Source organism: Chenopodium album, chromosome 9 (genome assembly GCF_948465745.1).
Source record: "Chenopodium album chromosome 9, dcCheAlbu1.1, whole genome shotgun sequence".
NCBI lineage: Eukaryota > Viridiplantae > Streptophyta > Magnoliopsida > Caryophyllales > Amaranthaceae > Chenopodium > Chenopodium album.
The window spans coordinates 69,877,172-69,890,391 of NC_137842.1; the positions used below are offsets into that span (position 1 = coordinate 69,877,172).

At 35.6% G+C, this 13,220-nt stretch overlaps 2 protein-coding genes across 2 annotated transcripts; both read right to left on the reverse strand.

The window, feature by feature from the left end:
- Positions 1 to 14: 14 nt before the first annotated feature.
- LOC145560394 (F-box/LRR-repeat protein 25-like) lies at positions 15 to 2,687 on the reverse strand. Its single transcript, XM_081621645.1, has 4 exons — positions 1,927 to 2,687; positions 730 to 1,575; positions 480 to 629; positions 15 to 339 (listed from the first exon to the last, which is right to left on the reverse strand). Exons 1-4 carry the CDS (start codon positions 1,963 to 1,965, stop codon positions 334 to 336), a joined length of 1,041 nt encoding a protein of 346 aa, XP_081477771.1. The 5' UTR covers positions 1,966 to 2,687; the 3' UTR covers positions 15 to 333.
- Positions 2,688 to 9,619: 6,932 nt separating this feature from the next.
- LOC145560395 (tetraspanin-2-like) lies at positions 9,620 to 12,752 on the reverse strand. The gene is made up of 2 exons (XM_081621646.1): positions 12,026 to 12,752; positions 9,620 to 10,181 (listed from the first exon to the last, which is right to left on the reverse strand). Exons 1-2 carry the CDS (start codon positions 12,521 to 12,523, stop codon positions 9,870 to 9,872), a joined length of 810 nt encoding a protein of 269 aa, XP_081477772.1. The 5' UTR covers positions 12,524 to 12,752; the 3' UTR covers positions 9,620 to 9,869.
- Between the last annotated feature and the right edge of the window lie 468 nt (positions 12,753 to 13,220).

A 13,220-nucleotide genomic window follows, 5' to 3' on the forward strand; every position in this document is an offset into this window, starting at 1 on the left:
GGTAACATTTTAAATCAGCAAAATCCTTATTATAATTGCACATTAAGTTACATTTTCCTAAAGTCTTTTATAATTCAAATACTGTACATTTCAAAACCCAAGTATAGCTCGGGAATAATCTATTTGATAAATAAACAAAATTACAAACACTAAAAACCCAGAGCAAAACTTGGGTCATACCACAGGCCACAACACACTTCTGAAGTTCTGAACTAGTAGTCACCCATCATGAAACAGCAGCTGGGTATTTCCGTGCATTGTTTGACAAATGATATTGACCACTTGACCAGCTATCCCATCTCTTTTATCACTCCCTCTAGGAAACAAATGGATTCATACCTGTTTTCAAGTAACATATGCTCTAGCCTTTAGGAAACAAATAGCTTTCCCTTTTTTATTTTCTTTTAAAAAAATACTACGTATATGTTTAAGAACTCATGCAAGTGTTGGCCAGGAAATGGGAGTTCAGAAGTACTTACGACTATCTCAAGTAGCTCCAATAAAGGGGCTCCCCTGATTATGGAAGCAACGACACTGTAGGCCAGGTAGGTCACCCAAGTAAATTTAACATCAACCTCCAGTCGTTTTAGATTACTAAAAACACAAAGTTCCGTAAAATCACTCATGTCCTGCACAAGGAGCATAACAATACATCAGTAAGTGGCCAAAACCACACACACACACAGAAAAAAAAAATGCTAACTGAATGTCCTTCAGTTCAGTGCTAACCTTGAAGAGATGAGCTGAAATAACCAAAGATTTAAGATTTGCAAAATGAGAAGAGAACTGAGTGAAAACGAAGTTTTTTGCTCTGGGCAAGATCACAGTTGATTTATAGACTGGAAAAATTGATAGCCTTAGAGAAGCAAGCTGCTTAGCATCCTTAATAGAGAGAGTTGTTATATTTCCATCATACTTGAATGATATAAGATTTGGGGCAAAAACTTGCAGATATTGTAGGTGATGACAGCAGTACAACTCGAGTGATTTCAGGTTTGGGTGAGGAGCTGTATTTATTGCATTTACCAGCCCATAACTAAACTCCAAAAGAAATCTTTCAAGAGAAAAACAGCTAGATAAAATCAAGTTAAAAACATCATCTGTGAGGTTTACAGTTCTTAGGCAGAGATCTGTTAGAGACTGAAAGACATTAGGAGAAGCAAAAAAATGAGCAGGAAAATAATAGTTATTGGAATAACCAGGACAAAAAGATACGTTTAAGTTTAAGTTTAAGTCGAGCTCACAAACACCATGATTAATTGCAAAGGAAATCCATTCATCAAGATATTGCCCACTAATGTCTGACGGACGTACAATCCTAAATTTATGCAAATTTTGAGCATTATATTGTCGTAAAATATTATCAATGCATCGCACATACGTTCGTTCGCCCATTTTTAATAGTTTCAAACATCCAAAGTTGAGATTAGGGCAGGAAGCCCACAAGTTTTTCCATCTCTCTGAAAGGACGCCAGTTGCTATTGCTTCCTTGAGTGTCAACCGTGTCAATATATGACACAGGATATCATCTGGCATATCACTAATCCGATCCTCCGCTACCATTCTTTTACATCTCTGATTAATCAAACAATAATTCAATTCAATTCCCACTCACCTCATTAATGTTGTTTCAACTATAAATTTATACAAAATTCCCCAAATATTACAAAATTCAAATAATGTAACAATATTCACATTATCAAACAATTAAAACAAAGACCCACAATTTTTTTTTTTTTTTTTTTTTAATTTCAAATATCCAAATCCCAGGATTTCATCCAAAATTAAGAGCAGATCATAGAATCAGGGGAATTTGAATTACGCATCAACATCAGGTTTGTATATCAATCGAGAGTTTTAGTTAATTAATACAGTATAAAAATCTCCAAAAACTATTTCAACACTAAAAAAAAAAAAAAAACTAACCTTCAATGCATCAAGTTTCCGCAATTTTGTGGTGGCCATCGACTAATTAATCTTTAACTAAATTAATTATTTGATTCAATGAGAATTTGAGAACCCCAGTCGAATACAAAGATACGCTTTATAAATATGGCTCTGTGTGTGGGAGTTGGAAGTTCAAACTAACGATGTTGGGACTGGGGCAGACTATATACTTGGCCCGTTATTATTAACAAAGAAATTTTAATCCGGTTCGGCCCATTTTGGTCAATAAACACTTTAATAATTCACCAATACCATCAAGGTTTTCAAAATTCCTAAAATGGCACCGAGTTTTAAAAAAATTCACCAAATGTCATTAATGACTAATGGCCGTTAATTCGTTAGTCATTAAGGCTTAATCATGACACATGTAGACACATATCAGTCAGCTATTTGTTTTTTTTAAAAAAAAAGGAAAATAAAAATTAATTAAAAAATAAATAAAAAAAATTCTAAATCCTAACCCAACCCAGCCCCACCACCGTAACCACCTTCCATAGCCAACCGAGGCCCTAAGCCAACCGTCGGAACTCCTTAACCTTCTGCCGGAACCCCCTAACCCCCTGTCGGAACCTGCCGAAACCCCCTTACCTCGCTCGGGAACCCCTTGACCCACCAAAACCACCAACTCCACTTAATCTTCCTTTCCTCATCCCGAAAAACCACCCTAGCCACCGCAATCGTCTCACGCAATGCCCATAACTCCGTCTGCCCTACTCCAGATGACGACCCACAGAACTCCGCCTGCCTGACAACCCCCGTCCTAATCCCCACCCCAGCCCCCACAACCACCTCACGCACCAACTCGACGCATCACTGTAGCCACCGAAACCGACCATGGAGACCTAGAATAGAACCCGACCATGGAAACCCTTCACCCTCAAACGGCCTAAATCAGCCATGGAAGAATGGTCGTTTTTTATGGACGATTTCGTCGTTTCAAGGGTGGAGGATATAGGATTTAAGGGGGTGGTTAGGCTGGTTTCGACGGTGGAGGTGAGGCCGGGAGTACCGACGGCTGGGTTGGGCTGCCGATAGCGGCAGTGGTGGTGGTGGGGCTGGGTTAGGGTTTAGAATTTTTTTTAAAAAAATTTCTTTTTTTCTTTTTGTTAGATTTTTTAATTATACCAATCATATATGTTGTAGCCAAGCCTAACAACTTGGTTATGGACGTTTCTTTGGTCCAAGATGTAGCATCATGCATTGATGCTATGCGTTCTATCTATGTGCAACAAGATATTCAATCCTTTGAGTTTCTTGTTGTTCTTATTAACTAGTTCATTCTAGTTCTTTTTATGCTTTGAATAAATTGTAAACTTTAGTTCTTTTAAGTTTGCAAATTAGTTATATTTTTCTTACTTCTTTTTAGCTAATTTTAGTTCGAAAAATATTGTTACATTCACATAAAGTACAAGTACAAGATACACAAAAGAAGACAGCCATTTAAGCTTGGAAAACAACATAGAATCCGAAATTCTTTTGGAGGAATCTCAAGGCTTCAAAATGGGAGTTACAATCAGTTTTCAAAGAGGAATTACAAGCCATTACAAGCCTTAATTTCAGCCTTTAAGTGGCCGTTAATTTCAGTCAAACTTGGAGCATCTTAAGCCTTAATTTCGGCCTTCATTTGGCTGTTCAATTCGGTCAGCTTTTGGAGCAACTAAAGGGCGTCCAAATACACTTTAGTCCACATACATTCAAGCTACTTTCAAGGCTAGAATCAAGGGGAAATTACTCTTCTTTTGCTGTTTGAATTAGGCGTGAATTATGGGGCTGTTTTGCTTCTAATTTGCTGCTTTGTTGGGCGTAAATCAAGGGGAGTTTAAAGCCTTCACTTGCTGCTTTGTTGGGCGTAAATCAAGGGGAGTTTAAGCCTTCATTTGCTGCTTTGTTGGACGTGCATTAAGGGGGAGTTAAGCTCTCTTATTTTCTGATTTTTGGAGCATCTTTTGGAGGTTACAAACCGCCACTTTCTAAGCTTATGTACCTAGTTAAGTTTAGCTTCTTTAATTGATGTATCTAGACATTAAAAATCAGATTTTGATGCTTAGTTTAAGCATGTAACAAGTGAGCTAAAAAGTCACTTAAGTTAGCTTGTACTTATGATGCTTGTTTACTATAAATAACAAGCAAATGTGAATGAAAAATATAGAGAATATTTTGAACAAAAAATTGTGTTTTTACACTCGTTTCTTGGATTAGAAACAAACTTGAAATTCTTGGATTTGGAATTTCGTTTCCTTTGCTTAGTTAACTAGCTTAGACTACTAGTTGGCTTGTGATCTTAGGAACCCAAACTCGTTTCTTAGTGGTGTGTCTGTATCTAAGAAGCCTTTTTGGTTTTAGTCTTACTTATCCTTGGTTTATCCCTTGTGTATTTCGGGTTGATACTCCAAATATACAACATTTGGCGCTAGAAGGAGGGGGACTAGCAAAAAAAAAAAAAAAAATACTCGTCCCAAAACACATATCCCAAACACCTACCCCAAACACAAACCCAAACACAACCATGACAAACGTTCCACCACCTAATTGGCAAGAATATGTCAATAAGGTTGAGCAAGAGAAAGAAGATATGGAGCAACGAATGAAGTATATGCAAGATCAATTGAAAGATCTTACTATTAAGTTGCGCCATAATAGAGAAGGTTCACCCACCCATAGTGAAGATGACATGAGTGAGTCTACTTTCAATAACAATGAGAGACCTTTTAGTGAAAGAGAAAGGTCACGTTCTAACAATGACATAAAAGCAGACATTCCTGAATATGATGGCAAACTCGATGCTGATGAGTTTGTAGAATGGTTGAGAACGGTGGAGAGAGTGTTTGACTATAAGCAAACACCAGAGGAGAAAAAGGTGAAAATTGTGGCCTTGAAGCTACGAAAATATGCCTCAACTTGGTGGGCTAGTGTGTGCGCCAAGAGGGAAAGGCAAGACAAAGAAAAAGTGAGATCATGGGTTAAGATGAAGAAATTGTTGAAGCAAAAGTTTCTTCCCACATACTATGTGCAAGAAAACTTTTCAAAATTCCATAACCTCAAGCAAGGTACAAAATCGGTAGAAGAATATGCTAGGGAATTTGAAGGATTTGTCATGAAATGTGGAGTAGAGGAAGATGAACCTCAAACATTGGTGCGTTTTTTGGGAGGACTTGACCCAAAAATAGCCAATGTGGCCGAGCTACACCCTTACACCACCCTTGAAGAGCTCATTATCTTAGCACATAAGATTGAGCAACAACAAAAGGCAAGAGGCAAAAGTGATTCTTCACGTTTTGCTTCTCAATCCTCATCTCCCCAAAAAAGGCAAACAAATTTCCAACCTTTCAAATCCGCAACCACCCAACCTACTTCTAAACCACCCTCTCAAACCACCCAAAACTCCAATCCAAAACCAGGCCCAAGAAGATGCTTTAGGTGTCAAGGCCTTGGACATATGGCTAGTGATTGTCCAAATAAAAAAATTGTTACTTTGGTAGAGTATGAAGAGGAGAACGAATTAGAGGTTGAAGAGGACAGCAATCTTGAAGAGAATGATGAGTATGCGTGCCTAGGTCCGGATGAAGGAGAATGTTTGGTGGTTCGACGTACACTAAGCAATATGTTGGACCAAGAAGGGAGCTTGCAACGTGAGGCAATCTTTCGCACTCGTTGCACCATTGGAGGAAAGGTATGCACTTTGATTATTGATGGAGGTAGTTGTACCAATGTAGCTTCGCAAGTTATGATAGACAAGTTGAAAATGAAAACTATCCCTCATCCTACACCATATAAAATTCAATGGTTAAGTCATAGTAAAGGGATTTATGTCACACAACAAGTCTTGTTATCATTTAGCATTGGTAAAACTTATGAGGAAGAATTATGGTGTGATGTTGTACCTATGGATGCATGTCATGTTTTACTTGGTAGGCCTTGGTTATTTGATAGACGTGTGATGCATGATGGTTACAAAAACACCTACTCCTTTTCTAAGGATGGAAAGAAAATTGTCCTTACCTCTTTAATCCCCAAAAATGATCACTCCACATCCACGCTTCCCACTTCCCTCACCACTCTTTGCCTCTCAGAAAAAAATCACCCACTCCTTGCCTCTCTTCTCAAAACCTATGCTCATGTTTTCCCCAACGATGTCCTTCATGGATTACCCCCAAAGCATATCAAGTATCGGTTTCCTATTCCAATATTGGTTGATAATGCTTACAAAGTTGCATTGCACGGAGAGTATGGTGTTTCTAGCATCTTTAATGTGGCTGATTTATCACTTTACTATGATGAGCTTGAAGAATTGCCGAGTTTGAGGGCAAACTCTTTTCAAGAAGGGGGGAATGTTGTAGCCAAGCCTAACAACTTGGTTATGGACGTTTCTTTGGTCCAAGATGTAGCATCATGCATTGATGCTATGCGTTCTATCTATGTGCAACAAGATATTCAATCCTTTGAGTTTCTTGTTGTTCTTATTAACTAGTTCATTCTAGTTCTTTTTATGCTTTGAATAAATTGTAAACTTTAGTTCTTTTAAGTTTGCAAATTAGTTATATTTTTCTTACTTCTTTTTAGCTAATTTTAGTTCGAAAAATATTGTTACATTCACATAAAGTACAAGTACAAGATACACAAAAGAAGACAGCCATTTAAGCTTGGAAAACAACATAGAATCCGAAATTCTTTTGGAGGAATCTCAAGGCTTCAAAATGGGAGTTACAATCAGTTTTCAAAGAGGAATTACAAGCCATTACAAGCCTTAATTTCAGCCTTTAAGTGGCCGTTAATTTCAGTCAAACTTGGAGCATCTTAAGCCTTAATTTCGGCCTTCATTTGGCTGTTCAATTCGGTCAGCTTTTGGAGCAACTAAAGGGCGTCCAAATACACTTTAGTCCACATACATTCAAGCTACTTTCAAGGCTAGAATCAAGGGGAAATTACTCTTCTTTTGCTGTTTGAATTAGGCGTGAATTATGGGGCTGTTTTGCTTCTAATTTGCTGCTTTGTTGGGCGTAAATCAAGGGGAGTTTAAAGCCTTCACTTGCTGCTTTGTTGGGCGTAAATCAAGGGGAGTTTAAGCCTTCATTTGCTGCTTTGTTGGACGTGCATTAAGGGGGAGTTAAGCTCTCTTATTTTCTGATTTTTGGAGCATCTTTTGGAGGTTACAAACCGCCACTTTCTAAGCTTATGTACCTAGTTAAGTTTAGCTTCTTTAATTGATGTATCTAGACATTAAAAATCAGATTTTGATGCTTAGTTTAAGCATGTAACAAGTGAGCTAAAAAGTCACTTAAGTTAGCTTGTACTTATGATGCTTGTTTACTATAAATAACAAGCAAATGTGAATGAAAAATATAGAGAATATTTTGAACAAAAAATTGTGTTTTTACACTCGTTTCTTGGATTAGAAACAAACTTGAAATTCTTGGATTTGGAATTTCGTTTCCTTTGCTTAGTTAACTAGCTTAGACTACTAGTTGGCTTGTGATCTTAGGAACCCAAACTCGTTTCTTAGTGGTGTGTCTGTATCTAAGAAGCCTTTTTGGTTTTAGTCTTACTTATCCTTGGTTTATCCCTTGTGTATTTCGGGTTGATACTCCAAATATACAACAATATATATCATGACATATGTCATGATTAAGCCTTAATGACTAGCGGAGTTAATGTTCGTTGGTCATTAATGGCACTCGGTAAATTTAATTTAAACTCGGTGGCATTTGATGAATTATTAAAGTTCTCACTGGCATTTGGTGATCTAACCCTAAAATGTTTTTTTTTTTTTTTTTTTTTTTTTTTTTTTTTTTTTTTTTTTGGTTTTTGAAAGTAGTATAGGGAGGAGGTAAGAAGTCAAGGGATTCTCTCCCATCCTCTAAAATAACAAATGGGATTCTTGACAAATATTATGATGGTCCTTCAAAACCTAGCCATTTTTCACAACACAAATTCGTATGACTTTAATATGTAATTTTAGAGGTGTCATTCAACTTAAATTACTTCACTTTTTTTCTTTCTATTTGTTAAGTAATAAATGTATTTTTTTTTTCTCTTTTTATGAAGTACTCCAATCTCCAATGACTATTATATACATGACTTGAGATAATATATATACTCTTGTAATATGATTTGATGATAACTTTAAGGAATTATGCAAGTAGACACACGGACACAATCACACAATTGGTTTTGATGGCATCAATTAGTAAAGGAAACAATCTAGAAATTTCAAGTTACTAGATTAATGTTCAAAAGGCTAGAAAGTGTGGCCTTTTAAGAATTATTCCAACTGTAAGCTGCCAAGAACCAACGTCAAAGCTACAATTAGGGCACATCCCATGTGATAAATCTACATTATTATTATTATTGACGTTGATGATTTTAATTTTATTTATTTATTTATTTATTTATTTATTTTTTTTTTTTTTATTATTATTATTATTATTATTATTATTATTATTATTATTATTATTATTATTAATAATTACTTGGAAGTATAATTTATTCTTCGTAGTAGGACAACATTGGTATCGAGTCGTTGAAAGAATAAAAGTCGGTGGTCAACTTACGTCAACATAAAGGGTTAGAGTGTCTCTCTATGTTAGTATATGTTGTCCATAGTTTCTTGATAATTTTCGAGATCAATAATATAGGTAAATAGGTAATATTATATCTCAAAATAAACCAATGAAAGTTTAGGGGTGCAATACCTACATACAAACAAGTCATAACTATTTATATATACAAAGTATATATACAAATTAAATGAGTCGTAATGATTCTTTTAGATTTGAAATAGATCGATTATAAAAGACCAACAATTAATTATATGAGAGTTGATAGAGTATAAATATATTCCTGGGCCTCAACCATCAGTTTAAGCTTTTGGTTGAGTTGGTCCTTTAACATGGTATCAAAGCCAGCGTGACACAAAGATCACGGGTTCGAATCTCATCCGCCCCTCCTTCAAAGTGGAATTAATTCGCGCCGGGTATGAGATGGTCTGTGCAATCGGAACCTGTACAAGAGGTTCCGATTCCGGGTAGCAAACTGGAGAACCTGTTGTAATAGGTTCAGGTTCTCAATTTTTTGGAACTGGAACCTGTAGGGTACTTTGTACCTGATAAAAGTATCACTTAATATTTAAATAAAAATATATATATTAAATAATATATATATTAAATAATATTTCAAATTATACACTAATTCTTACTCAATATTTAAATAATAAATATCAAAATTACGATTATAAAAATATATATATTAAATTTGTTAGACAACTACTATTAGTTTGTCTTATTTGCAAGTTGCAAATATTATAAATTAGTGACCAACCAGTTTTTTATTAAAAAATCCGCAAAAAAGTTAGTGAGTATATTATAATACAGGGTACCCTGAATCGAAACCGGAACCTACAGGTTCCGGTTCCGGTTCTCAATTTCCAGGAACCTGTTCAACAGGTTCCGGTTCCATTTCCATTTTGAAGAACCTGTTGCAACAGGTTCCGGTTTCGGTTCCCGGAATTTTTACAGGGTACCCTGTTATGCTCACCCCTAACGTTCGTTATGTGTAGGATTATAGGTTATGTCACACACGCTACCATGCGTACGCAAGAAAGTCGTGATATACCCGCTTGAATCATATAGGAGCAAATAATACAAAGCTATCCACTAAAGAAATGGGAATCAAACAATTACAATTAATTTCTTTTTTATTTTTGATTGATTGGAATCTGATCCTCACAAAGAAAAGAAAAGGTTTACTATAAGAATCTCTTTGAAAATAATGCTACTACAACTTGTTCTCTATTCTATCAAATACTTATCAACTTGAACATACACTTGTGCATTCCATATACAAAATTGAAACTAATTTCTATGAAAATAATTAAACTAATTGACTAGCTTAACGATGAAATTAATTTTTCTTGGATTCAAGTCTTGTTAAGCCCAACCTTGCTTATACTTGCGAAATAGATCCTCAGTTTGAGCATTCCTGAATGCACTACAAGCGATCACGTAAACAAAGATGAGCACGACGACTGTGATTATGAGGATGATATTGGCTTTCCTCCATTCATCCCTTAGGTTTCCTAGAAGCCCTGCCTTACAAGAGTTACAATTGTAGCATAGTTGGCTTTGGTCGGAGCTCCATAACGTGCAATCCGGGTCAGCTGCCGGGTTTGTAGGGTTAGTCCATATTGTTGGGTTCACATATTGGTAGCCACAGATGTCTGGAGGTTTACAGCACCCTGACTGTAATAACAGGAATGAAAGAACTTCAGAATCTAAGTCCACTATTTTTCAGCAATTACTGTAACATTTTAGTTTGCTAATGAAGGGCAATATAAAGTGGCAATAAGGTCATTTCATATTATCAATGATAAAAGATCATCAATAATTGAGTTTTATGAATGTTACACCATGCTAATGTGACCCACCTAATGCTATACAGAGGAAACATTAACAATATGATACATGACTAGATTATTGACTTGGTCCAATGATAAGTGATTACTTGTTCCGTTCTAACAACATTAGCAATTACCATCTTCTTTTAGAGTTATAGGTGATGAAATAGTTACAAGTTTACAATAGATAATGATATAGATGAAATTGAATCTCGTGTTTTATGCACCACCAACAAGACAACATCCACACATAGTGACAAGTTTTTGGTGTGAATATGCATGCCCCACAATATCAACGTAAATTCTGGTAATTAACAGCCGAAACAAAAGGCAAAGAAAGCACTAATTACTACTTAAAATTTGTTTTATAATTCCAGTGGTTCACAAGATGACATGCATCAGTTTGCAAACAATGAAATGCTTTTCTACCTGCTACAATGAAGACAATTCCATATTTTCTAAATTATTCTACTTTTTTCGGTTAGAACAGAGCACTTTCTTTGAGTGTGATAAAAAAGATTGATTCTCTGAATTTTAAAATAAAATTGATTCCCCACATAGTACCTGATTAACTATAGAAGTTTCTCATAAATTTTTGTAGTGGAAATTTTAGTGATTGATTAGAATTGAAATACGGAGTAAACAACAATTAGTAAGGAAAAAGGCAAAGGATAATTTTAATTTTTAATTGACTTTGGTTAACATATGACTGATAAAATAGTGCAACCACTGGTGGACCATACCCACTAATTATCAGCAAAGATAATTGTTTCACTCAATAATTTGGACCCACTTTATGATATTCCAGATCTAGATCATTATAGAAATACACAATTTATAAGCTATTATTAATTTTAAGACTTTCGCATATTCATCTAGTACTACTAGTTCCTTTAAACTCTTTTAAGTACATACAAAGTTGTTATGAGTAGTTAAGGTAAATTAGATTAGTAATTCCAAAACGCTAATGAGTAATTTATACTCCGTAAGTGAAATTTGTTTTGTACGAGTACTTCATTACCTAAAACGAGAACGAGTAATTGAGGAAATAAGCTTAAACACTAAGGTAAGAATCAATTCTATACAAAATACTCCAATGTTTGAAAACCATGTTTGTGTACGGAGTAATAATTATTATATGAGTCAAAACTCAAAATATTTCGAGTATAATTAAGTAGACTTACAAATTTACGAAGTAGTATTTTCCTAATTATATGGGCCTCAAAAGTCGAGTACAAAGCAGGGGAGTGTGTCAGAGAAGCAGCGTATGAAAACGCCAAGCTATTTTCAGAGTACCTTCTAGCCTTTCATTGCTGATCAGATTTACTGTTTGTACGAGTACTTATCAAGAGTTCAAGACTTCCAAGTCAACCTTTAGTGTGACAATTTTTCAACATTTTCTTTCAAGTTTCAACATCTAACCAAATTAATTTTAGAGTCATGATTTCATTAATTGGAATCCGTATTTCTATAACCTTAATTTAACAACTCATCACTGGTAGCTAGCAATTCTAAAGTAACTCCCTAACAACTTGGGTTACCCTTAACACCTTAAGTGATGTCTATATTATTATTCTAACTCGAGTTAATGTCTAATATTATCAAATTGGAATTACATAACAAAATTACGCGTCAAATTAGTCATTGAGCAGAAAAAGAATAGGATTATAAGTTAGGAAAAGTGTGTACCTGAAGAGGTGAGATATGAGCAACAAAAAAATCAGGAGCACCCACAAATTGAGAATTGAGCTTAGCACAAAAATTTGTATCAATCAAGCAGTTTCTAATCTTAAACCAATTCTCATCATTAGTAACATGGTCCTTAAACCAATTAGAGAACCCTTCTAGGCGGTACTCCTTGTACCCCCGGCCCGGGACCTGAGTCGACCCATCGGGCCGGGTTACGACGAAGGCGAAAATGAGGAGAACCAGGAGGAGGGTAATAAGTATAGCCATACAACAAAGATATAGAGCTAAGAGGCTTTCTTTGTACCAATAAGCCCCAACAAAGCCTATTAATGAGATGACTAAGATAAGAAAGCCGAGCACGACAACGGGCCACCGGAAGAGGTGGACACACTCGTTGTCGGGCTTGGAAGCGAGCCATAGGCCCGAGGCAATAATTGGGATTGAACATAGTAGTGCTATGAAATTTAGTATTGCTGTTATGTTGTTACTTAGTCCCATGTTTGGTTCGTAACGGGGTTAAGTGGACTCTCTCTCTTGGTGACGGGTGCGGCCGAGGTGGTGTGAGGGGGGAAGTAGGATTTAGAGGGTGTGAAGTGAGTGAGAAGGGGAGTAAAGATACAAAGAGGATGATGATGAAATGCGGTGATAGGTGATGTAGAATTTTTAGGAAGGGAGTAAAGTTGTGAACTAACTTTGCATAAAGAGACACGCCGACGTAAGTTTGGAGTGGAAACTTTGAGGCATATTATATGCACAAGCACTGAGAGTTTGACTACTTGTAGTTCAAGTGGACCCTTTAGTACACGTCTGATGATTAAGGTAGCCTTACTCTAATTAGTAAGAGAACACGTATTGATAAAATTTTGGGTAAAATAGTCCTCCGTATTTAGGAAGGAGATTAAATTTAATTGCATCTTATATAGTTGTATAGACGAATAAAAAAAAAGTTGATACGGTATGCGTTGTTGTTTTAATTATTCGGATTTGTTATTTTTGTATAGAAAGTATTGTAGCCAATAGTCTAGTAATCTTATGAGCAATTTCTATGAAAAATGCTAAATTTGAAATTACGTCCTTACGTTCATTTGTATGAAAACTATTGATTGGAGCTCAGTTTATTTTTTTTCTTTTAAATTTTTGTTAGCCTAAAGCCGCTAACATATGTAGAGGTGTTTATATTTAAGGTCTGTTCTGA

Excerpts from the sequence above, each read along its gene's own strand:
- LOC145560394 (XM_081621645.1), bottom strand. The coding sequence starts at position 1,965 with ATGGCCACCACAAAATTGCGGAAACTTGATGCATTGAAG. Across the intron at positions 1,576-1,926 it reads GGAAACTTGATGCATTGAAG|AGATGTAAAAGAATGGTAGC; the intron begins GTTAGTTTTTTT and ends TTGATTAATCAG. Across the intron at positions 630-729 it reads TTTCAGCTCATCTCTTCAAG|GACATGAGTGATTTTACGGA; the intron begins GTTAGCACTGAA and ends CTCCTTGTGCAG.
- LOC145560395 (XM_081621646.1), bottom strand. The coding sequence starts at position 12,523 with ATGGGACTAAGTAACAACATAACAGCAATACTAAATTTCATAGCACTA. Across the intron at positions 10,182-12,025 it reads CTCATATCTCACCTCTTCAG|TCAGGGTGCTGTAAACCTCC; the intron begins GTACACACTTTT and ends CTGTTATTACAG.